Consider the following 26,358-nt stretch of genomic DNA (forward strand, 5'->3'; position numbering starts at 1 on the left):
GGAAGACTGGCAGAATGACAGACCTTTCTCCAGACTTTCAAGAAGTCCTCCTAATGCTAACCCCGACACATTCTTTCCTTTACAAAGAAATGATGCTACATGGTGGGAAAACGTGAGTTGCTGCAAATATTTAATCCCCTCACTTCTATTCATCTGAACGAGATTACCTTCTGCTGCTATAGGCCTTGATAGAAGAGCAGTCCCAGCAATTAGCTAAAAGGCAAGCACAAAAAGATGAAATACGTGATTAATTTTTGATGCAAGCTCAAATTTAATGCAGAAACTGAAGTAGTGTATTTTAGCATCTTTTGAAAAGGCAGAAAAAATAACTACTTGGAATATAATGGAGTGATTTAATTTGAATACTGATTAGTATACATTTTTACTACTAATGTGATCCTCTGAAAGTAACTGTTGATTCTAATTGTAGTTAATAATTATTTCAACTTAACTCTTCTTGTGAGGGAACAATTGCACAAAATGGCACTTCAATAGAAATAAAATTGAATAGTAAAAAAGCCGAAGTGCAAGAGGAAGGTAGGTGTAAGAGTAAGACTGCTAGGTTCCTGCGTGTGCTCGTCCAAATTACCAGAAGTGCCAACGCTGCAGGTTACTCCAGTTCCCGTTTCTGGTTTGCTTCATCTACCACAGGGAGACTGTTGCTAATGTGTCCTTTCTGTTCCTAGAAATTTTCCAACAAATTTTGCATGTATCAAAAAGCAACTATTCTAAATTCTCACAGAAATAAGCTTCTGCAACAAAGAAGTTGTCATCTTTAATTTAACCAGAAATAAAATAAATTAAAATACTCTTTGTCTGAAAAATTCTGGTGTTATTAAGAAATGTCTCATTTTCAAGCTTTAAACTACAAACTGATTTCCTTTAGTTTTTGACAACACAACACGGTGAGATTAGTAAGACACTGTTGCTCCAGTCTAGTTGGCATGTCAGAACATTTGTTCATCATTTCACTTCTAGCAGTATTTGACATTCTCAGTTCCAATATTAGAAGACGTCTTTACCATCTCCCAATAGGCCAATAAAGAATCAGATGGGACACCAGGAATCTTTTGAACTCAAATACAACTTCCAAATCCAAACCTAACTCTCAGTCCCTAATTATGGGACTGCTTGCTTAACATTTTTTAAAATACAAGTCAAAATTGCTTTAGAATATCCTTCTTAAGGCCATGCTGAAAATACTAATTACACCTACGTGTAAAGAAACCTAGAAAGGATGTGCAATTTTAATGAGGTATTTGGGCAACATATAAAACACACACACATAAAAAGTTACAAAACCAAATCAAAATAAACCACTGTATTTTCTACAGACAAAATGGGTGACTGATGCCCTACAGCTTATCATGGAGGCTAACAGTTACTGTATGCTGAATGGTACATTGAAAAATGATTCAGCTGGCGAACGTGCAATGCATCCGTTATGTCTGTTGATAGGGGTCCAAAGCTGCTTCCATTACCAACACAAAAATCTGTGAATTTTCATCTTCTAATAACGCCGTTAAACTTGCAAGCTGCACGTCTGAAACTGCACCTGAGGTTCGCATATCCTCCCACTCTGACATTAAAAATATTCTGCGCATCAACTGTTATTATTATGCATGTAAAAATGACACAGAGAAGCTTTCTCCACAGGTGTATGCTGACACCAACGCCCTGAGTCATATTAACGCTATTGTAGTGTGAGGATTTTTGTCCAGACAACCATAATCACCGAGAAAACCATAACTTCAGCGGCTGAGGCCATTTAAGCTGTGTGCACTCTAGCAAGTTTTCTAGAAATGCATTTAAGAAAGAATAACAAAGTGAAAAGAATCACCTTTACACACTGTTATTCCCAGTAATATCTTCAGTGCAGTTACAAAAAGCCATCTTTGAACCAATATTCAACTCTTGACAGCCTGCAGCTGTGTTCAGAACTGACTTAGGTTAGTGTGTTTCCACAGTCAGTCCCTGTTTCTGGAGGCTATAACTTGTCAGCAAAACTCCAGTCTTAAATTAAGCATAGAGGGGGATTCTTAGGTCTGGAAGCAAAGAAAAACTGAAATCCTCTGGAACCAGTCTTTTTAAAACTTACTGCTCCATCTTGCTGGTTTTGGCGCAGAATTGGTACGTGTCCATTAGCCAATGTCAGTTCAGTGAAACTGCAGCTATCACAGATATTGAAAATATTCTAAATAGTTTTCAACATAATATTCGAAATACCAGAAACTGAAGCAAAAGCAAACAAGCAGTCTGCCCAAGCAAGTCAAATCGGTTTAATCTGCCTCTCCAGCAGAGTGACAAAACCTGTAGTCAGTGGGAACACAGTACATGTGACACAGCTCATCTTTGCTGACACTGCCCTTCGACACAGTCCACCTTGACACTGCGGTAAACAAAACCACCTAGCCCACTTCATCTGATTGACTTCATGGACACACATAGAAGCATCTGAATTAGGAGGACGGCTGTGCTGTCTTCCTTCTTTTCAGTGAAGAGAAAGGCAACTTCAAAGAACAACTTGAATGGCCTGCTGTCTTTCCCTTAATTATTGACTATAAAATTAGCCTTAGGCAACTACTCTCTCAGTTAAGCCTCTAAAGTTAGCAAGGATGAATCTGGGCTGCAAAGTAGATAAAGCTACTGCAATATGGGTGCAAAAACGATTGGAAGCTATTCCCAGAGGAGTTAGCAAGGGTTGGCAGGATATAGTAAACACCATTCTCCAAGAGGTCTTTTCCAGATCTTGGACTCGCTCATTCATAGAATTTTCACTGTTGACCTGACTGGTTTTGATACCATGCTTATTAAATTTGCAGATGACTGACAGCCAGGAAAGACTGCAAGTATACTGAAGGACAGGACTAGCATTTAATTTTGACCAACTGAAAAAAAATGGGTTGAGGAAATCTCAATTCACTCAGGTAAAGGCAATCGCAAATTATCCCACTCAGGAAGGACTAACACACTGAGGGCATGGCTAAAAGTTCTGCTGAAAATGATCCAGGGGTGCAGGGGATGGCAAACCAAACAGGAGTCAAGAATGATGTATTGCTACAAAAATTCAAACAAGCCCGACAGAGACCCAGGGCAAGGCAGAGGGAAGGGACAAGCCACACGGGGACAGGAATACACGTCAACTGGGCTGCCAGACGTCTGGAATTCTTACGGAAATATATCGTATTCACATACAGTAACTGTGGTTAGGAAAAAAAGATGTATCTGGGTGTGCCAGAGAAATGGCACATGCCAAAAACAATGTGTAAAAACACAGTTACTGAGAACATAACAAAAGAAAAGACATTTTCCCATCTATAGAAATAAACCCTGCCTTTTATACCATGTAACCTCTTCAGGTAAAAAGAAAAGCTAAAAACTCTTGCGCTTGTCTATCATGTACCCATACAAAGAAATACTTTCTGTGTTCTCAAAGTACAAGTGTGTTACGCATTTGAGGATCCTTATTTTCTGTTCTGTAGGAGAACGTGGGAAAAGCATCCTCTTCTGTTCAGACTGTACAGTTCTGCCAGTGTTTGCTGGCTGTGCCCCAGGGAACGGCACTCCATGCTGTGCGGTTAGCCCAGCAGCATGTCCTGACGGAGTACCCGTGCGATTTCATCCTCTTATCATACTAACCAGGAAACTAAACTCTGATTTCGGATCTTCCATCTCTCTGGTTTCACGAGTGCCCTCTTTGTGATAAATCCAGTCATTAGCAGACGGCACCCTGAAAATGAGAACGATGTGTAAAAGACATTAACTGTAAATGTGAAAAGAAGCATTGCAACTTTATTAACATTCCCTAAATTTGAATAAATTCCAATGTGTAGTCTCTATTAAAGGTTGTATCTCCCATGATAAATAACGCACAATACACAGGGCTTACGCAGGTGAACTACAGCATCTCATGATGTTGTATGATGCATTTAAGAAGTGCAGCACTGTGGTGCCCAAAGAACTCCATGGTTCACAAGGAAAACAACTTAATTCATACAAAATGCTGTAAATTAACACTTTGGTGTTGCTGTACTTCTATAACAACAACAACAACAAAACCAACCCTCTTTCCTGTGCTACAATCTCTTCACGGGCAGCAAGACAAGACAGCAGACAGAATATGCAGGATATGAGGTATAGAACATGTATTCTTTTTGTAACAAACATATTTAGGCTGAAAATATGTGACTTACACTGCAACTCCAAAGCTTTCTCTATTGTCCTGAGGTGGGATTCTTCCTCGTACACTCATACAAGATATCATCACCTGGCTAATATTGGTAACTTGTGTATTTATTAAAAATAGTGATTTGTGTCCTGAAAGCAGAGTACTTACAGAATCACTCACTGCCTGGAAAATCTATGTTTACTTCATAAGAACGTATTCCAGATTCCTTAAAGGTGTTTATGTAGCACTAACTAGAGATCAAAGATAATGTGATTATCAGCGAGGGAAAAGAAAACGCTGATTATGTTATTTAAGGATATACTGGTTCAGATTGAGCACTAATATAATCTTAAAGAACTAGTTTCAACTAGTCAGATGGGAAGTATGCAGAGCTGATAGGAACTGTAAAACACATTATCAATAATCTTTATTTGTAGTTTGACTTTGTAGGATTGAAATATACACCATGTATATTCAGTGAAAGTAAGAATATACTTGTTTTTTTTCTTCTACAAAACATGATATATTGTTCACAAAATGAATTTCAGATTGACTAGAGTAAAAATGCTTGCTTCCGAGTACACAAAATTAATTTATTATTAGTAGGAAAGAACCAAAAGTAATGGGGGAGGGAAATCTTGACTCCAGTGAAGCTGGTGGAGTTCTATCACTAACTTAAATGCACCGTTCATTTAATGTAAGCAGGCCAAATAGGAGTAAACTGTCAAAGAATGCGGAAGAAAACCTGACTTACCCTAACTACTGGGAAAAAAAAATGCTGAATATGTCATTTTACTGTGAATTATTATATATTTTGAATTATTGCATGCACGTTGTAAAACTATACTGTGACTGCTTGTGACACTTTCATTTCACAAAATGGGAGAAAAACAGCTGAAGCAAGCTTTTAAGATGAGACAGTTGATCCAGTGTCCTCTCTCGTGTTCGTACGTCCTTGTGGCTATCCGTGAGATGATGTGGGATTGCAGTTCTGCAAAAGAACAAGGTGCATTTGTTAACTTCGCAGCCCACATCTATAAAACTCCTTGTTTCTACAACTAGTTCAAACAGATGAAAATCCTCCATACAAACCACCTATTCTTTCCAAATGGGTTCCTCCAAAGCCATGTCATTGACTATAAATAACCGCTATCATGTGAAATCTAAACCTTTCTGCCAGTAAGCAAGCACTTAGAAGAACAATGTATTATGCAAAATTAAATCATATGAATCATTTTGCAAAATCTGATTTTTAAGTGGGTACAGGCACTTCATCTATTATTCAAAGAACAGAAACGTTCCCTTACCTATCAGGCTATATTTAGGACTTTTTTATGATGGAGAAATAAAAGAGATGAAAGGATGGAAAAAAGCAGCTTCAGAGAGAGACAAAGGGAGGCTTAGTCCTAAAAAACAAACCGAAGTTTAGTCCCAGCTGTCCTGGCTAATGTGATGTACGCAGCCACGAACCAGATCACATCATGAATTACTCTATTTCTTTCTTAAAGTCCAATTTCCGAACTGTGTGGTTTGCCAGGAACGTAGCTTTTACCTTAACAAAAATTACACGGTTTCACCCCTTCATCTTGCAAAAAAACCCGCCCCGCCGCACTCTAAAGAACGAACAGCAAGGATTCAAAGGCAAACACAAACTCCCACGTGTATTGCTTTTGACGGATCACGCATTTCAAACAAACCTCGATTTTCGAGTAGCCGCCGAAGTCGGGCGCTCAAGGCCAGGCCGCACCGACCAGTGCCCGGCTCCCCGCGGAAGCAGCCGCGGAGGCCGCATCCCGCCCCGGGGAGGCCGCCGCCCCCTCAGCGGGGCTCCCCCAGCCCTCGGGGCACAGCACGGGGGCTGACAGAAAACGCGGGCAACGAGTCACCCGCCCGGGGGCTCCGACCCTCAGCGGGCCCCGGGCCCTGCCCCCTGCGGCCTCGCCCGGGCAGCGCCGGGCACAGCACGTGCTCAGACCGCCGGGCCGGGAGGGCGGAGAGAGGGGGGAGGGAGGTGCCGCCGCCCGCCCCTGCCCGGGCACCGCGGGGCGGGACCCAGCCCGGCCCCGGCCCGCCTCAGCCCCGGCCTCGCCGCCGGCCGCCGCCGAAGGCGCGAAACGGAGGGCGCATGCGCCTGGCGCGGCGCGCGGGGCCCGCTGGCGCCGCCGCCACCCTGCTGCGCACGGGCGGGGGGAAGGGGAGAGTGGGTAGTTACGTGATGACGCTCTGCGTGTCGCCGGTCGCGCGACCCACGCAGAGTCCGTTGGGCTTGTGCCTCCTCCGGGGCCGGTGCGCTCGGGGCTGTTCCGAGCGGGGGCGGGCGGGGCGAAGGCTTCCTCCCTCCTCCTCCTCCTCCTCCTCCCCCTCCTCCCCCGGGTCCCCTGTCCGAGGGCCCGGCCCCTTCCCCCCGGCGGAGCGGGGCTGTGCGGCGGCGCCTCCTCCTCCCCCTCCTCCTCCCGGCCGTGCCGGACAATAGGGGCGAGCGCGGCGTGCGCCTCACCCGGAGCGGCCCCTCCAGGCCGGCCTCGCCTCCATGCGCGGCGCCGGGCAGCGGGGCTGACAGCGGCTCCCGGCGGCGGCAGCGAGGCCGAGGGAGCGGCGGCGGCCGCGGTCTCCGGGCCGGGACTCGCCGCCTCGGGCGCCGATAGAGGCGTCCCGCTTCGCCGCCCTCCCCCTCGCTCCCGCCGGCGGTTCCCGCCGGGCTTTGGCGGCGGAGGACAAAGGCCCGGGGCCCGGCGCGGCCCGGCCCGGCCCCCCGGGGGGTGCGGGGGCGGCGAGGAGGCGCCGGGCCCCCCGCGGGGTTCCGCCGCCGGCTTTCCCCCGCCGCCCCGCTGCGGCGAGCCCTGCGCGGGCAGGTGCGGCGGCGGGCGAGGCCGCTGCCCTGCGGCGGGTCGGCGCACGGAGGCTTCTTCAATGGAAGTATGTTACCAGCTGCCGGTGCTGCCGCTGGACCGGCCGGTGCCGCAGCACGTCCTCAGCCGCAGAGGGGCCATCAGCTTCAGCTCCAGCTCCGCGCTCTTCGGCTGCCCCAACCCCCGGCAGCTCTCGCAGGTAGGCACCGCCACCGGGCCCGCCGCTCCCCTGCCTGCCCGGCCGGGCGGGCGGCCCCCCGCCAGCCGCCGCCGTGCCGCTGCCGGGCGCCGGGGCCCACCGGTGGTGCCGATAGGGGTGGGCCGGCGGCAGGGGCCCTGCCCGCCGCCGAGCGCTGGGCTGGCGCAGCGTTCCGCAGGCTGGTGGCCGGCCGCTGCCGAGGTGGTCTGCTCGGCGCTGGCTGCAACGCGAGCGGCGGACTCCTGCGGGTTCGTCTCCGGGGCCGGGGCACCGTTTGTTTCTGCTGTAATCTTTGAGCTAGGGTTGTTGTGCAGCTTTTTAGCTTGGGCTTGCTTCGAATGGTCCGAGTTTCCTGTGGGGTTGCCAAAAGCTGCGGTGACTTTACTGAAATAACGAACGTGCACTGCAGTGTTTTATTTGGGATGCTAAGCTGCTGCTTCCTCCAACTATGAAGACTTGGCAATCCCTCTAGAAAGAGACAAAGATCCTTGGCCTTTTCGTTTCTACGGTATTGTTCCCTGCCCGCATTACATCAGTCAGAAGATGAACTATACTGTATTTTGTTTCATCCAATCGTATTGGAAATACTGCAGAAAGAGTCCTTATAACTGCCAGGACAAAAGCGAGGTTTTTCTTGTGAGCGCTGCCCTAAATTTCTTTATATGCGGTAGTATTGTTTCCCAGCAAACAGTGATAAAATCATGTTCTGGAGAAAATTCGGAGTTATGGTGGAAAGCGTGTGTTTTGGTGGGAGTCAGCCGGTTTTGGCTTGTAGGGACTTCCTACAGTGTCTAGGCTGAAAGGTCTGTTTCAGTGCTCTGACGTGTGTTGTCCTTACAGAAGGTGTTGTCTTGGTTCTTTACATGTGTAATGGTCATTTTTTGTCGTTTGCGTTTTTGGGATGTCTTATGAAATTATTCTGCTTTTTTTGTTACTCGATCTGCTTCATATATGCATATATAGAAAATACAGGTCCACCAGTATCTTTTGGCTTTCTCCCCGGTTTGGTAGCCGTGAAGTTCTGAGTGTATGTGAGCGTTAGGCACGTGTATGTTTGGGAAGGAAGAATCACCAAATACTGTGTTAATGACCAGGAATTTGAATGCATATGGAAATAATTATTAGTAAGCAAATGAAGATGAACGTATGTTGACAGCCCTCCCTTCCCAGAGTATGAATGTGGTAATTGACAAAAACTTTGTTTTTATGACGAATTCGTTTTCGACGTAGCAACTGGGTTAGGATGTTTTCCATTTGTACCCCTTGATCTTGTTATACTTGGTGGTGGTGGTGGGTTTTCCATATGTAGAAGTCTTGAAAGTCCAGCCTAATTCAGCACATTTTCTCCTGTGCAAGTGAGAGAAGAGTCTTTCTTGTTTGAAGCATTGATGGCCTTCTGAGAAAAGGTATAGGCAAAATGGTCAGGGTGATACAATGTGTTTATTCCTTTTCTGTGTGGTCTCCAGAGCAGGTGACGCATGAAGTGTATGCAAGCTTATCAAATTAAATATGGTATTGACATTTAAGTATTTTTTTTTCCAGTCTTTCAAGCTTCTCAATGGATTCCTTGTTTCTGACCAGTATGCTGCAGGTGTATTAGAATGAGTCACAGGGAGAGGTGCTTGGATAACTTGTAAAAAAGTGAAAACTGTATGTATGCTTGACCAAGTAGCATTTCTTTTGAGCAAAGTGGCAAAATAAGCTTAATAAAAGGGATTTAGGATATTTAAGGGAGAAATTCTTTGCCGGTATTGGACAGCTAGCTATGTTTTGCTGTCTTTACCTTTCTTTTCCTTTCCCTGAAGTCTCCTGCAGATAAGAGGGTGTGAATGTCTACCAGACCTGCAGTCATAGGCTGGTGTAAATGATGGACTAAGCAGTGAGATTAATGATTCTATGTAACTTCTGAACTTAAATTCACCTTGCAAGTCTCCTAGGGAACTCCTAGGGTTCCAGTGCCATTGCTTTTCAGAGGTCTGAACCCTTACCAGTCTATCATCTTCAGTCTTCTGCTTGGGCTAGCTTTGAGCAGTGGGAGTAAAACTGGAGTTGTGCTTTAGCATACTCAAGAAGTCAGCTGGTTTACAGTTAATACACATTTGGCAGGTTTTATTAAAAAATGTAGGGTTTTGAAAATCGAATTCGCATGTATAGATTAAAAGTGAAGGGATTTGGGCATAAGACGTTTTAGGCTTATCCTTTCAGCGAGGACATATTTTACACGGGAAACACAGATGAGACAGGTGCATGCTACGTTAGACATGGCATTTAATTGTGATTAAGCTAAGCAAGCAAATACTTCTCTCTTTTAGTATGTTAAGTGAAATTTCAGTTTAATACTTTGTTAAAGTTTCACTAAATGGGTTCAAAATGGGCTCTGTGTTGCTTTTTTAAAGCTTAAATAAAGTGGTGCTGGAAATGACCTCAAGAATTCTGGTCTACTCCTCTCAGCCGCAGAAGGATAACTTGTACTTACGATGTTATTAGTAGATGTTTGTCTAATCTGTTTGGTTAATCTGTTTTTTAAGATGCAGTCTTATGAGATGCGGTGAGCTGACATAACTCATTATTGCTGAAGGTTAAAGTCCTGATATTGGGCATGTGTTATTACTACTTGCTTTATGCCATCTCTGATGCTTGTCAGGTGTTTGCTGATTCAGTTCACTAAAACAGCAAAAACCCCTAATACAAGCAGGAAACTGGGTCGCTGCCTGCCATCTCTTTGAATAAAATAGGCTTAGTGAAGTTTATCAGAACTGATTTAAAAGAAAGGAGGGTACCACTAGGCTTTTGAAGCCCATAAAAGCCTCGGATAATAACAATTATGCAATCTGAGTTGGCAACTTAACTGTTGTTAATAGTGCTTAACTGTTCTTGTCACAGGAGAGTTCTTTCCTAATACTGAATTTAGGTCTTCCTTGTGGAGAGTTACACCTGTTACTATCCCCAGTAAATGTAGAGAAAAGCTTATTCCTTTTCTCTTTGCAGTTTTTTCTTTTATGTGTGAATTATTTCCCTGAAGTCTTCTTTAAATTAGAAGTATTAACAGCAAAAATAGTAAAAGTGACATCTGTTACCTGAAGCTTATTTACGATACTTATTGTTCAAGTCCAGTCAAGTGAAAAGCTGCTATTGTATGGGCTTATACAGTTGTTCGAGTTAATAATTGTCTTTGAACATGAAACAATTTTTAAATGCTAGCGTTAAAAGCTGATTTTAAGGGCACTTCAATGGGTAGCTGTTGAAATGACTAGGATGTTTCACACTGGTGAGATTGAATTTAGGTTCACTGTGAGATCAAGTGGATGTTAAGTAGTACCTTGGATCATGCGTTTAGGGTGTTCACTCCAAATGTTACAAAATTATGGTTTTTAAGTCAAAGCTGTGCTTTCAGAGGGTGATTTTTGATTCTTTGCCTCATCTGTTTTTTAACTTGTTAATAGTAGTAAAAAAGTTTCTAAAACTGTCTGTACGCACTTAGTGTGAAAATTTTTAGTCTGTTTTTTTAATGAATAAGGGTTTATAATGAAAACCACTTTACAGACATAGCTGCGAGCACTTTTAGATTACATGTCCTGCGTTGCACTCCCTCCTGCCCCCAAGTTGAATTGACATTAATATATCATGAATGAGTAAGAAGACTACCTAACCTGCTATTTTTCACTCATTTCTATCCTTCTGCCTTGTAACTGGTTCTGCACTCTCTTCAGTGCCTCCAAAAACGGCATCAGTGGTATCTAGTGGCAGAGTCTGAATAGAAGTGAAGACCTAGTTTTGGCCTTTCTGTCCTTAAATGTTTGAAATTGATGGTGGTAAAGGAAGACATATTCTAAGGATGGAATTTCATGAAGAGGGAATGGAGCAAATAATACAGGAGACTCCATTTGAATCTGAAATGTATGCACTAAGTCTCTATCTGAAGTACCAAATATTGTTGTGTACTGGGTAGTACCATGTACTGCTACCTGGCATTTGATCCTCTAGTTCCTGATCCCTCTTCATTGCATCTCCATTTCACGCGTTTAAGCGATATAGAATCATGCTTTGTGACTCTCCATGTTATATACACCTGAACTGTAGGCTGCAGATCATGCACATGGAATCCTAGATTTGACTTAGAGGACACAATGAGGAAAAAAGTCACTAAGAGCAGCTGGAAGTGTACTACGCTGGTGGATTCTTCAGTGAAAGGTAGATGCTTCCTCTGAAAAATGTGCTCCGCAACAGCAACCAAGTGCTTTGGCCACCTTTTACTGTGTAACTTCTCTTTTCAGTGTTTGTCACCTGATGTGATCCAAACGTGTTTCGCTCGGCATGTAGTGTTACAAGACAGAGATGAAAGATGTATTTTTAAGGGTCTGAATATAGGCATTGGTCTTTAATCCGGCGGTTACACCTTTTTGCTGGGAGAAGTGTTGGCATGACCTATTTTTCCCTTGCAGCTGCTCATTTCTGCTCCTGCATTTTCCTCTTAGTTGTATCAACTTCTTTTTTTTTAGTCAGGTTATTTTTCAGCCCTGGCTGATTCATAATACAGCTTCACAAATGATTGTGCCTGTTAGTAAGGAGGAAGCAGTATGCCACAATGCTAAACCAGGAGTAGAGGGGTGGGGAGACAGAAGAAATGCCTTAGGTTGGCCCTAAAAAAGCCAACTGTACCTTGGGCCGCATCAAAAGCAGCATGGCCAGCAGGTCGAGGGAGGGGGTTCTGCCCCTCTGCTCCGCTCTGGTGAGACCCCACCTGCAGTCCTGCATCCAGCTCTGGAGTCTCCTGCACAGGAAAGACATGGACCTGTTGGAGCGGGTGCAGAGGAGGGCCACAAAGATGATATGAGGGCTGGAGCACCTCTCCTGTGAGGAAAGGCTGAGAGAGTTGGGGCTGTTAAGCCTGGAGAAGAGAAGGCTGCAGGGAGACCTTACAGCAGCCTTCCAGTATGTGAAGTAGGCCTGTAGGAAAGGGTGGGACAGACTTTTCAGTAGGGCTTCTTGCAGTAGGACAAAGGATAATGGCTTCAAGCTGAAAGAGGGTAGATTTAAATTAGATACCAGGAAGAAATTCTCTGCTATGAGGGTGGTGAGGCACTGGAGCAGGTTGCTCAGAGAAGTTGTGGCTGCCCCCTCCCTGACGGTGTTCAAGGCCAAGTTGAATGTGGCTTTGAGTAACCTGGTCTGGTGGAAGGCGTCCCTGCCCATGGCAGGGGGTTGGAAACTAGGTGATCTGTAAGGTCCCTTCCAACCCAGACTGTTCTATGATTCTATGAATGTGGAACTTTACCTTAAACCCCTTTGTTTTCTCGTTTGCTGTTTTTCATAACTTTTCTTTTACACCTCTCTAATCCTTTCCATCAGTGTTTCTCAGTTGCTTCCTCTTTTATTAGCTGTCTCCTGCCATTTCCCGTATCTCTGCTGCATGAATAATTAACAAGTTAAAATAATGAAATAATTTTCATGAAGTGATTCCTAGCCTCTGGAATTAATTCTGTGTGTTGGTGCTATGCTTGCCATTCCCTTCATCTTGTATTTGTTGTGTCTGGTTGCTGAGATTGCATCTCTTTTATATTAGAAGCGGAGACTGACTCTGACTCTATGCACAGCATGGACAAGTTCTGATTGGAGATTTCATGTGCTACAGTAATTTTATGTGGCAGTTCATTTTTAAAATGCTCTCTGAGTTTTATGACCAGTTAACTTTTTCATATGTTGTAGTGTGAAGCAGCATTGGTACTTTCATTCTGCAAAAGGTCATAGCAGCTTATTTCATGGCCTGTAATTGCCTATGTAAGATCTAAGCAGAATAGTAGTTTAAAGTTCCCATTAATTAGGTTGTCTTAAATCACCAGAAGTCAATTCTTCTTTGTCCAGATTGTGTAATAGTAGGTCTTGTGCTTTGTATGAACCTCAATTTTCTGATGCTATCTTTAAAGAGAAATTGGTTTGAAAAGAGAGATTGTAGCTATGTGCCCCTTAAATTGTGAAATATTGAATTTTAACCATAAAACAATTTAACAAGAAGTCATCATCAGTATATGAATATTCAGTATTCTGTATGAACTCATAATGTAATAACATAATGCAAATACAGGTTGTTGGAATGAAAGTGTTTTGTATGGGATGTCTGTTTCGGCAGCTTTTTTAAAAAAAAATCCCCTGTATTTGCTAAGTAAGTCTTTTAGGTTGCTTGAGAAAAGCAACAGTATCCAAATTGGGTTAATTCTGAGTCAATATGGTAATATTCTCAATTATAAGGTAAAATAAAGCATCGTAAAAATAATGTAATTTTCTGACATTTCTGTTGTTTGACTGTTTTGGCATGTGGAAAATAATGTTTGAATCCCTCTTTCTTGAGTTCTTCTGTTTTCTGCAAAGCCTGCGGGGGGTGGGGGGAAAAACCCTGGCAATGGTTAGAATGGTGATTTGTTAGAACATTTCTCGGTTGTGTCAATGACCATTGGCTTATTGTTTTCTTGTGTTTCCCTCATCACTCGGTGTCTACAAGTTTGCACTTGTTTTCTCCTCAAATTGTAGGTTTCTGAGTATACTCAGTTATTTTCTAGCATAGAGGATCTCAAACTCATGACTGTATTTCCAGGTCCTGCCGGGTTATGGCTGACGTATAAGAAACACCTTTTGGGTTGGACTAAACCTGTTGTATTTGCCTTTCTTAAAATTCACTGAATCTACATGGAAATAGTGGCAGCTCAAATTAGACTCCTCGCCCCGAAATGTGAAACCAAACTAACCTGGCTGTCCTTTGCTATGTAAATCTTTGTTAACACACATCAGTACTATTCACCAGTGAATTTGTACAGCTGGGTGTCTAAAATATAAATTGATGTATCTCATGATATGATTAAAGGAATGTAGTGTATTTTGTTAGAATGGCTTTTCATTGCAAATGAAGGACTGAGGATGGACATGCGAAAAACTTGAAGTTTAATCTTAATCTTGGAAATCATACTAAATAATGCATTTAGCGCCAGTAGTTCTTTGTGTGCATTCAGAGCTAAATGAAATGTTCCATTCTACTTTAGAAAATTCTTTTGTATAAGCAAATACAAATGCTTGGTGTGTGCATGCACATGCACGTCGAGTCTTAGAGGAAGCATGTGCCTGGGACCAGGGGTCGAACTCTCAAATTCCAGTTCAGTGTTATGCACAGAAATCCTCATGGGAAAGCTTGGAAGAGTTTGTTTCGTTAGATGTGACATTTTCCTCAGTTTGTTCTGATCATGTCATTAACAAGTAACTGCACTGTAAATAAGCACCCCATGTAATCCAGCAAGGCAGCCTGCCAAAACCAAAATATTTTACTATAAAAATGCAGTTCTGGAAAACTGGATTTAAGGGTTAGTTGGGGAATTGTTTATGTATATGTTTGCATGCTAGGTGTATTGTAAGGAATTTGGTGTTTTTTTTTCTGGTCAAAAATAAATTTGTGGCTGTTATCTCACCTTTCCTGCCCTCCCTTCCATACCCTGAGAATATTTTATTTCTGTTACAGCAGTCTAACTCCTGTTTTCCTCCCACTTCCCCCCACTTTGTACACCTGTGATATGGCAATCTGATTTATTATCTTCCTGACCACACTCCCACAATAATTATAATTAAAGAGATTCCTGGAGTCTGCTTTTCATCGCAAGGTAGAAGGCAAATTCTTTTCTCAGCTCCTAGCTAAAAGCACGAAGGAGCCACAATCTGCAGCATGCCCTCCTTCTCTGCCTGTCTGAACATCAGAAACAGTGTGCTGCAATGAGAATACTGAAGATAGCTCTGTATTAGCAGAATATTTTGCAATGTTTCCCCACTCCTTGCTGCCAGATGAGATATGTGAAGGGGGCTGTTTTCTCTACCAGAGATTCTCCCCCCCCCCCCCCCCCATAGCAGACACAGCTGGAGCCTACTCTGACTAGTATAACTGCATATTTAATACATGCGAAATACAACATATTGCCCACATCAGGGCAAGGGTTCATTTCTACCCCAAGGGGAAGAAAATGAAGGAAAAGATACAGGAGCCTATTCCAAGGCTACGAGGGAGAAGGTTGTAATGGGAAGCTTGAGACTTTGGTAGGTGGATCAGCCTTGCTACAGGAAAGGTTTCACATCTCTGCAGTCTCTGTCTGATGTGGCGATTCTTGTCTTAGAAATTGAGGTACGTACGGTGTTGGGATGCTGACAAGCAAGTGATTTCCTTAGGGACTCAGTTATACATATAGATCAGAAAAATTTAACACTATTACAAAAAATACTCTTGTTTTTTAATAGCAGAGTCTGATAGTGGAGGCTGCATAGCTGTCACTGCAGGAGTGATGCTGGCCTGCGTTATTTCTTGCTTTAAGTTTGTAGCTAATACACTATATATATTGACGCTGCAGTTGATGGCGTGCTGAGGAGGTTTCATGTTTAGTCAGGCATGAACTCGCACTTCCATTTTTTTTTTGTTAACTCTACTGAAAAGTTCCTGTGCAACACTAATCTCCTGAAATGGGGGTGAGGTGTCTTGCTGGTAGTGCCCTGCGTTAGCTTCTCTTTTGGCTTGGTAAAAAACATTTTTCAAAAATTCTGGAGTACCTAAATTTTCTGGATTGTCTGTGAAATTTTAGACTTTAGATTTCAGCAACTGCAATAATTGAGCTCTTTCTGGTACTGGGCAAAGAAAAATCCATCCAGTTTCTTTTAGAGCTGCAAACATGGTGTGGGCCTGCTAAATACAAAATGGCTATGCATGGAAGTAAAGGCAGTGAGTTTTCTTTGATGTTCTTGCTTATTGTGAGAGATCTACAGAGTAGCTTTATGGAGTTCTAGTCTGTCATTTCTTCTGTTGAAAAGTCTGAGCTACATTTCCTTTAGCGTGGTGAGAATAGGAATTTCTGTAGTTCTCACTGGACTTATGCAATATGTCTAGTCAGCTTTTCCTAGCTTGTTTTCATTTGGGCCAAATAAGCTGATTACATCTTTGCTCAGATAAAACATCTAGTATTTAGCCCACACATTGACAGAGGAAATCGTAGAACTTAATCTATTGCCTGAATTTAAAAAAAAGAAAAAAAAAAACCCACTAAAATTGCGGTTTTTACCTGAAGAATACCATAATGTCCCAAATACTTCCAAAAAAATTGTTTCCCACTCCTATTTTTTTGCTTCTCCTTTCGGAAAGGATACTGGTTCTCTTCTGAGTATAGTCACTCTACTTATATTATTGTCATGTCAGGTTATTGTGAGAATTTTGCAACCTACCGTAAATGAAGACTAGAAGTTAAACAGAGCAAATTGCAGGTACTAAATTCACTGTTTTGCTTGCAGGGAATTTGCTGGGCTTGTACTCTGTGATCCTTGTAGGCTACCTTGGTGTTGGTTGTTTTTTTTTCATGTGATATCACGGTATTATTTTTGCCGGTGCCCCCCAGCTTAAGTTGATGCTCAAAGGGATGTTTTGTGTCTCAATAAAAGGCCCTTGGTTAAAATTCTTCACCTATCACCTTGTGATGAAACAGACTGTAAGTGAAATAATCTGCTGTGCGCTACAAGGCTAATCCATTTTCACAAGCTTTTTAGGAAAGATGATTTGAGGGGATTAGACGAGAAGTTATTATTCATGATTGCTTGACTAAGTAGGAAAGACTATTATGACTAATGAAGTTTAAGACTTTTTTTCTTTATCCTTAATACTGTTGTATTCGTACAAGAACAAAGGAAAGAGGCTATATACTAAAAAGTCTGATTGTATTGAAACCAATTTGGGAGCCAGGAGGTCAAATTTTTCTCTTTATGCTGAGTGTGGCAGAGGGTCTGGTTAGGGTGGGAGGAGGCAAAGATGGATAAGCTAAAGAATACATCTTAAGCTCATTTCTTAATGTAATAATACACTTGTTACAGAAGGGTTTTGTTTCTGACACTCCTCCAGTTATGACTGTTAAAGTTAAGTACAGTGGTTTTTGCATTTAATGTGTCATGAAAAATAGGAGGGCAATTTCTTTAATTCTGGCTTGTTTGACACTGTGATGCTGCGCTTAGTGCTTGAAGAGGCATGGTGGTTGATGATTATCATTGGCTGGAGCCATAGTTTTTATTACCAATATTATTTTAAACAGAAATTCTTATTTTTCAGAGAAGAGATTTATTTAATATCTACAGTCATAGTTCCAAGGTGCATTTGGTGTTAAGTGTAAGCAGTATTGCTTGCAGAGGAATTGTGTTTAGCTGTGTATCTTTACTCCTCCTCTTGTGCTGACATTTGCACTCTTCTGACCCTGCAGAAAGCTAGTTTACTGAGCTACAGCAGCAGAAAGCCCTTTCCTTTTTGTAGCAGTAATTTTCTGCTTATTTGGCCCTCCCTGGCTTTATTTTAGGGTCTGAGGAGTGTCGGTGCAAGGGAAGGAGCAGGGATGTACAGTCAGAGGCAGCACAATGTGTGGCAACACTGACTCAGGTTGTTTCCACTGCAGTTGGAGGAATGTCCAGAACAACTGACAACTGTGTGGAATTGTTTCACTTTCTCCCCAAACGAGAGTGGGCTGAAAACTCCCTGGTGTTATTCAAATTAACTAATGCACTGTATTCTGATATTTAGTATTCCTGAAAAAGTGTTGTGCGCCCTGTGTCTTTTATACATTAGTATTCACATAACTTCAAAATCTGTAATTTCGTCTTTATTAGATGAGTCCATGCTTCTGTTATTTTTCAGATATTGGCTAGATTTGCCTTGGTAAAAAGATCATTTTAGAAGGTCTGTTGTTAACCTTTGAACAAGTGCTTGATAAAGTACATCAAGTCAGAAGAATCTAGGTTTCTTCCTCTTTTAACCATAAAATATCCAGTTTGGAAATCTGGGTTAATAGACCTCAAAAGATGAATTTTTGTTTTTGTTTTTTTCTCATGTGTATGAATAGTACATTTAGAGGTAATGTACAAATGAAAGGTTATTTTCATGTGAAACTGAAAGCATCGTTCCTTTCTGCTTTTTTAACTGAAAAGTAGCTATGGGTGTTTATAAATGAAATGTGTCAGAACATGAGGATCATCCTGCTTTTGTCTTTGGAGAATTGCTTAGAATACTTAAAAGGTTTGCTAGTGTATGTGGGAGTGTGTGTATATATATGAAAATAAACGTATAGATATATATGAAAATGTGGTAACTGAATAAGGGTATGGTGAGTGCTGCATAGATGGAGAAGAGAGAAACAGCGGTATTCATTGTATCATTTGCTACCATGTTGTCCTGTGTCCTGCAAGTCACAGGACTAAGTCATATCCTAAATGTATCAATTTCTGGAAGATTTGTTGCTTTCACTTCATCTTTCTAAGCAAGAGGTTTGTATGTCTTAGACCACTAGCCTTTATCATTTACAGTAAGGTTTTAGAAGCGCTTGGTCAGAATGAACAATAGACAGACACGTAGTTATACACTGTTACAAGTGCTTCAGGATGATGTCAGGTACCTGTTGGGATTGTTCTTTTCAGTCTTTTTTTTTTTTCCTTTTTCCAGATTTCTGGTTGTTAGATGTCTCCTTCAAACTTTGCAGAGCTTGTCCTGAAGCATGTCTTAGGCCAAGGACAATCGTACCATAATAGCTGTTCTCTATGTTACTGAGTTGCCAAGTCAAACAAATTTGGATTGACTGAGTACATGTGTGCACAGTTGTTCAGCCATCCGTTTCTGCTGAATTTAGTAGAGCATACAGTATGCTGATTATGTTGATTGGCAGAATTATTTTGAATCCCAGCCTGAAGTGCATCCAGTTCTGTGGAGGTATTTGTGGGTGGGTTTGTTAGGGGCCTGTGTGGAACCCAATCTGTGTCCTAGGAGAAGTGTCTTGAGGGATGCCATATGCCGGTCTGCCCAGTGCAGCACCTTGAGAACATTCCTGGGAACCATCAATGTACTGGAGGTAAGACAGGCCATACTACTGTCACGTTTGCTGCGTTCGTCAGGATAGAAGAGAGGAAGCTGCAGCAAGGAGTGTATTGGCTTCCACACGCTGGCATTTGTGAGAGGGAATTGATCACAGATGATTGTTCTACAGATGAAGTAAAACTTGAGGATGGAAAAAGCATCCTTTCTTAGTAGCTCTTCTTGTTTGGTGTAGAAGATGCTGTGTTAAGGTCTTAAATGAAGTTTGCTTTGTAATATTTGTGAGAGCAAAGAATGAGGACTGACTAAAGACAGCGTATGAGAGTTGTCACCAGTGCCTTCTAGGGTTTGTTCCTGTTGGGAGAAGGTGATGATCCGATAATTTGTGTGGAATGCTTGGTGGCAGAATGTTACCTCTGGGTTTTGTGAAATTGCTTTGAAAGTAATATGGTTTTGTTGAACACACATTGATCCCCATCTGTTTCGTTTGTTGTATTTTCTCACCTCTGCTGCCTGGTTTATGGCATTACTTTCTTCGTATTCCTAACTGGTGCCCCAGGCCTGGATACAGCCTCTCAAACCCTCTGTGAAAGTTTCAGGTATCTTTATAGGGCCCAGAACTTCACTTACTCCAAAAGTGCCGCTGAAAATGAATTGGGTAAATAAAGGAAATGGATCTATTGCAAAAATATGGATTATACTATAGTATTATATTATATACTATAATATTATATTACAGTAATACATAATAAAGTTTTAAGCAGATCTCTGCTTTTTTAAGAATTCTGCTGATTTCATTGCTTAGGGAAAAATAAGGAAGCAGCTCTGGTCAGGAGGAGAAAGCTTTTAAGGCTTCCATGGACACCTAGGCTTGTGTGTGTTGTCATGCAGTGGTGTATACATTCATTCCTGTTTCTCATGAAGCAATATTCTTTGCTGGCTGTGGCCTGTGCCACTGATTCTCTGCAGGGGGTGAATAAAAGACTGTGCTGCAGAGAGTATGGCAGCACCCACACAATAGGGAGAGGCTTCCAGTGAGGCAATAGTTGCTGAGTTACGGTTTCCAACATTGAGCTTGCCTCTCAATCGCTTCTTCAGTGTCTCTGTATCAATTTCTCACCCTTGTTGAAATCATGTAGTGGCATCCAGCACTGCCAGAGCAGTGAGACAGCTCTTACTCTTTTGTTGCAGTGGTCTTTTAAGCCTGTCTTGGAGCCTCACAGGGATGCAAACTGCATCATGTCTGTTTGGTCAGTGGTGTTGTCTTGTAGATGATATAATTATCTGTGCTCCCAGTTTGGGCCCCCTGTGCTACTGCTTTGCCTCTTAATTCCACTAGATCCAGGACTTGCTGCCTGCATGCAGCTGGGATAAAGGGGCTGCATTTGAGGTGCACCTAGCACAGAATTCACCAGCAGTTTCAGTGGCCCTGCTTCTGTATTGCAGGCTGACTTTGGGTGGGTGCAAGATGCAATACTAGGTGTAAGAACTTGTGCTCTAGCTATGGAGTGACAGTGTCTTTTGGAGAATGGTTGTTAAAGTGCTCAGTAACTGGGGAAGAGAGTTGTTGGTTAGAGTTGAAGTGACCTAACTTGAAAAAGGAAGGGCGCAGGGAAAGAGAGAGAATTCTCGTTTTGGAAATGAGCCTGATTCTACTGAGTGTTTGGATGGAGAGTGTGGTTACAGTTTCTAGTTTCTGGAGTTTTTTCCAAAACCCTACTCTTCCTTTGACTGCTATGAGTCTTTCTGAACACTGAAGTCAACCAGTAGAAAGTATAGGCCTGAAATAGTTTATAAAGGGGGACAGTGAAATGTGCTTTTGTCCTTAGTCCACAATTTAGCGATTGGAAGGAGTTTGGTGAAAGCACCAGAGTTGATGTGTGTTAATTAGACTCATAACAAACTGAAGTAATTAAAAGTCAGGTTTCATCCTATGAACAAATTGACCTGACAAAAAAACCCTGATCTGCAGGCAAAAGAATTAACATGCTATCATTGCAATACTTTAATACCGTCTTTTTTTTTTTATATTCAATCCCAGGTATCCTGCAGGTTTTTACTGTTTTATCAGTCCATTGTCCTGCATTTTCTAGTTCAGGTAAAAGAAACATATTAGTGCAGATTCATTGGTGCATTCATGATGTAATGTTTGGCTTCAACAAGATAGGAGATTTGCAGTTCTGAAGGCATAGGAAATGTTTGTGTAGTTAAAATGGATATTTAGTGAAGTGATTATGTTCTTTAGCTTTGTAGCATGCAGGTCTAAATATTATGTGCGTTTTACCCTACCTGAGTACTTTTTTTCAGTTTGGAGTTCTGAACTAGATGTAAGTGCAACTAGCTACCACACACGCTTGGCTGAAATGTGCAAGAGTTGTCTGCATTTTAAATCTCTCAGCGCTGTTGTGAAAAACAATATTAAATAAAATCAGGAATGAAAATACTGTTAAACCTCTGCTCTGGGACTGGGGAATTGTACAAGGACTGCAGGTGAGGTAAGAGACTTCGTCATCTCTGCCTTAACAGCAGTGGCCTTTCACGTCCTGTGAGATCTGGTTGAAAGGTGCTTCTGAAGAGTCCCATCTCCTCCAGCATCTCTGTTCCCATCTCAGCTATGCAGATATACAGAAGTGTATCCCTTCACTTATCTGTTTTTTGGAATATTTCCTCCTTCATAAATCCCCTTTCCGAGCCTTACAGGCTCTTCTGTCTAACATAGAATATGGTAGTTCTGCTGCTATGCTTTTGAGGGAAAGAGGGACTCACGCTTGGGAGAAAAGGGTCGGGTCAGTTTGTAATCCTTCACACTGCTGTTTGAGATATAAGAGTGTTGAGAATGAAGACATGCATAAATAGTCTGGGATCTGATGATGTAAGCTGGGGCCCAAGACCAGTAATACAGAATTACTGGTGCAAGTACTGCAGCAGGCATTAGTACTAGACTCTTCGGTGTTGTTGCTTCCGCTTTTAACTACAGTGTACTCTCGTAGTAGTGTATTGCTTTTTCACTAAGTGATGCATTTATGATTATTTGTGAAAAATTGTGAGATAAGGACATGTCTTTCAAAATAGCACTTTTATGCTAGATCTCCAATACTTACTTAAGCTTCCAGCAGCAGCCATGGGTTATTCTGATTACTGACCATGTTTTTTACTACAGAGAGCAACATGATGACTTCTACCTCTTTAGATTGGAGAAGGAATCTCCAGTTGATAGGCTTTAAAGAAAAATGTTATCTTAGTATTCCATGGACATTAAAATGCTGTTGACCTGCCAAAAGAACTGCATTTGTCTTTCATGAATGTTCACCTTTGAGTACATGTCAAGTATTTAAGTATTGAGTTACTACGTTCGACTGTTTTTAATGAGCATTCTGCGAAGGGAAGACTGGAGGACTACCAAGCTGCTTGTTCTTAAAGTTCTCAAGCAGTGTTTGATGAAGCTAGCTAGTGGACTGATGCATAATGGCTGTCCTTGGTTATGCTGACTCTTCATCATACTATGTGAAAACTCCAACAATCGGTCATTCATACTTGTAAAGTGGAGCACATAGAAGTTTGCATCTTCTGCTGTCTCCTCTAAGAAGAATGATTTTTTTTTTTTTTTTTGACCTCACAACTTACACTAGAATTCATCAGGCAAATATGTAGTGCTTAGGAGGAGTATGAGCTGTGCTTTTTGATGTTAAATACACAGAGGTAAAATAATTCAACAGTAGTGTGAAGGAGAAAAAAGCTATTTGAATGTGTAAAACTAGCTGGAAAGATAGGTGAAATGCATAGCAGAGCCTGTAATTCAAAAGGGGAAAAAACTGGGGGGATGTTCTTGTATAGATTTTTTCAAATATTTGAGATACGGGTTTCTGTGTAGTGGTATTTGAGCTATGCATGCTTTGGCCATCAATCCTTTGATTCCTTGTAAGCGTACAAAAGGTGGCTCAAGTGCAGCCCTGTGCTGGTGGTTGTTGCTGGTGGTAAAGGGATAGACTAGATAGATCTTCATTTGTTCTCTCTCTGTCAGGCATGCGTACACAGGCACACACTTCAACAAGAAATAAAGGCGTTGAAAAATGTTATATGTGGATAGACAAGCTTTGGAATTCAGAATTTTCAGGTTTGCTGCTTTAAATTGTCCTGCAATCACAGACCAGATTATGGCAAAAGGATGCAAAAGATGATTAAGGAGCTTTAAGTATTTTAAGAGCAGCTCTTGAGGCCATGGGGCACAAATTAATTCTAATTAGCCCACGGTGGAATGTGTCATTGAGGTTTTTAAAACTTTCTGTTGTATAAGGTAGGTATCCTAGCATGTTTCTCAAGATGTCTTGCCATGTTAAAATCCACACAACACCACCTGGAGGGTTCTTCTTTAAATTACCAGTCTGCTTTGTGATGTGTATCTCCAAAGCCAGCTGACAACTTAAAGCAGGTGAACATCTGCATGGACCACATTACATAAATGCGTTAGCACCAGCGTCGGTTCTTCCCACACATTCAAATGAAGCTGGTATGGCTGTACTGTATCATCTTAATCAGCTTTGTCTGGCCATCTAGGTGATTTGTCTTTGGAAATGATGTCACTTACTTAAGAATTTGTGGTACCTCACATATGGGCAAGGAAAGTGCGGTTGTAAGAAACTGAGCAGGAGGAATGGAAGTTGAAGAAGCTGGTGATTAAGTTCCCTTCTGGAAGATGAGACCTACAGTGTGTCTTCAGTATTGGGTGTCTTTCTGCAAACTGGTTTCAGGGTATGAAGATCAAGTAGTATGGCCAATAAACAGGAGGAGCTGGAAGCCATTATACAGCAGGACGGCTACGACTTGGTCGCCATCACAGAAACGTGGTGGGACAACTCGCATGACTGGCATGCTGTCATAGATGGCTACAGACTCTTTAGGAAAGACAGGTCAACAAGGAGAGGTGGGGGAGTTGCTCTATATGTGAGGGAGCAACTGGAATGCATTGAGCTTGGCCTGGGGGCAAGTGAAGAAGGAGTTGAAAGCTTGTGGGTTAGAATTAAGGGACAGGCTCACACGGGTGACATTACGGTGGGTGTATACTACAGGCCACCTGACCAGGAGGAGGAGGTTGATGAAGCCTTCTACAGGCAGCTGCAAGCAGCCTCACAGTCACAGGCTCTGGTTCTCATGGGGGACTTCAACCACCCTGACATCAGCTGGGAAGACCATACAGCTAGGCAGGCGCAATCCAGGAGGTTCCTACAGAGCATCGATGATAACTTTCTGATGCAAGTGGTGGAGGAACCAACAAGGAAAGGCGCTCTGCTGGACCTTGTATTAACAAACAAGGAGGGACTGGTGGAGGACGTGAAGGTTGGAGGTAGACTCGGCTGCAGTGACCATGAAATGGTCGAGTTCAGGATCCTGCATGGAGGAAGCAGGGCGATAAGCAGGATCAAAACCCTGGACCTCAGGAGGGCTGACTTTGCCCTCTTCAAGGAGCTACTGGGAGGAATCCCGTGGGCCAGGGCTCTCGAAGGCAGGGGGGTCCATGAGTGCTGGTCGCTTTTTAAACAACACTTCTTCCATGCACAGGAGCAATGCATCCCCCTGAGAAAGAAATTTAGCAAAGGAGGCAGGAGACCTGCATGGTTAAACAAGGAGCTTCTAGCGGAGATCAGGCAGAAGAGAAAGGTGCATGGCATGTGGAAAGAGGGACAGGCCACTTGGGAAGAGTACAGAAACGTAGTGAGAGCATGCAGGGATGCGACGAGGAAGGCCAAGGCTCACCTGGAATTGAAGCTGGCAAGGGATGTCAAAAACAACAAGAAGGGCTTCTTCAACTACATCAGCAGCAAAAGGAAGGCTAGGGACAACGTGGGGCCGCTGCTGAATGAGGCGGGTGTCCTGGTGATGGAGGATGCGGAGAAGGCAGAGCTACTGAATGCCTTCTTTGCTTCAGTCTTCAGTGCTAAGACTGGCCCTCAGGAATCCCAGGCCCCGGAGGTAAGAGAAGAAGCCTACAGAGAGGACGACTTTCCCTTGGTCGAGGAGGACTGTGTGAGGGATCGCTTAAGCGATCTGGATGTCCACAAATCCATGGGCCCCGACGGAATGCACCCACGAGTGCTGAGGGAGCTGGCGGATGTCATTGCTGAGCCACTCTCCATCATCTTTGAGAGGTCCTGGAGGACTGGAGAGGTGCCCGAGGACTGGAGAAAGGCCAATGTCACTCCAATCTTCAAAAAGGGCAAGAAGGAGGACCCAGGGAACTACAGGCCGGTCAGCCTCACCTCCATCCCGGGAAAGGTGATGGAGCAGCTTATCCTGGAGGCCATCATCAAGCAAGTGGAAGAAAAGAAGGTTATCAGCAGTAGTCAGCATGGATTCACCAAGGGGAAATCATGCCTGACCAACCTGATAGCTTTCTATGATGACATGACTGGCTGGGTAGACGAAGGGAGAGCCGTGGATGTTATCTACCTTGACTTCAGCAAGGCTTTCGACACAGTCTCCCATGATATCCTCCTGGGGAAGCTGAGGAAGTGTGGGCTGGATGAGTGGTCGGTGAAGTGGATAGAGAACTGGCTGAATGGCAGAACTCAGAGGGTTGTCATCAGCGGCGCTGAGTCTAGTTGGAGGCTGGTGACAAGTGGTGTCCCTCAGGGGTCAGTACTGGGCCCAGTCTTGTTTAACTTCTTCATCAACGACCTGGATGAAGAGTTAGAATGTACCCTCAGCAAGTTTGCTGACGACACCAAACTGGGAGGTGTGGTAGATACACCGGAAGGCTGTGCTGCCATTCAGCGTGACCTGGATAGGCTGGAGAGCTGGGCAGAGAGGAACCTGATGAGGTTCAACAAGGGCAAGTGCAGGGTCCTGCACCTGGGGAGGAACAACCTCATGCACCAGTACAGGCTTGGGGTGGACCTGCTGGAGAGCAGCTCTGCGGAGAGGGACCTGGGTGTCCTGGTGGACGACAGGTTAACTATGAGCCAGCAGTGTGCCCTGGCTGCCAAGAAGGCCAATGGGATCCTGGGGTGCATCAAGAAGAGTGTGGCCAGCAGGACAAGGGAGGTTCTCCTTCCCCTCTACACTACCCTGGTGAGGCCTCATCTGGAGTACTGTGTCCAGTTCTGGGCTCCCCAGTTCAAGAAGGATGAAGAGCTACTGGAGAGAGTCCAGCGGAGGGCTACAAGGATGGTGAGGGGACTGGAGCATCTCCACTACGAGGAGAGGTTGAGGGAACTGGGCTTGTTCAGCCTGAAGAAGAGAAGGCTGCGAGGGGACCTAATAAATGCCTATAAATATCTGAAGGGTGGGTGTCAGG

General features: G+C 43.4%; 1 protein-coding gene across 3 annotated transcripts in view; it reads left to right on the top strand.

Moving 5' to 3' along the window:
* Positions 1-7,009: 7,009 nt before the first annotated feature.
* Positions 7,010-26,358, top strand: part of PDE7A (phosphodiesterase 7A) — a 78,136-nt gene continuing 58,787 nt past the window's right edge. For all 3 annotated transcript variants that reach the window (XM_075416058.1, XM_075416060.1, XM_075416059.1), the window contains exon 1: positions 7,010-7,216. In XM_075416058.1, the coding sequence (XP_075272173.1) occupies positions 7,079-7,216 (138 nt within the window). In that variant the 5' untranslated portion in view covers positions 7,010-7,078. The remainder of the gene's footprint in view (positions 7,217-26,358) is intronic.

This window comes from Opisthocomus hoazin, chromosome 3 (genome assembly GCF_030867145.1).
Source record: "Opisthocomus hoazin isolate bOpiHoa1 chromosome 3, bOpiHoa1.hap1, whole genome shotgun sequence".
Taxonomy (NCBI): Eukaryota; Metazoa; Chordata; class Aves; order Opisthocomiformes; family Opisthocomidae; genus Opisthocomus; species Opisthocomus hoazin.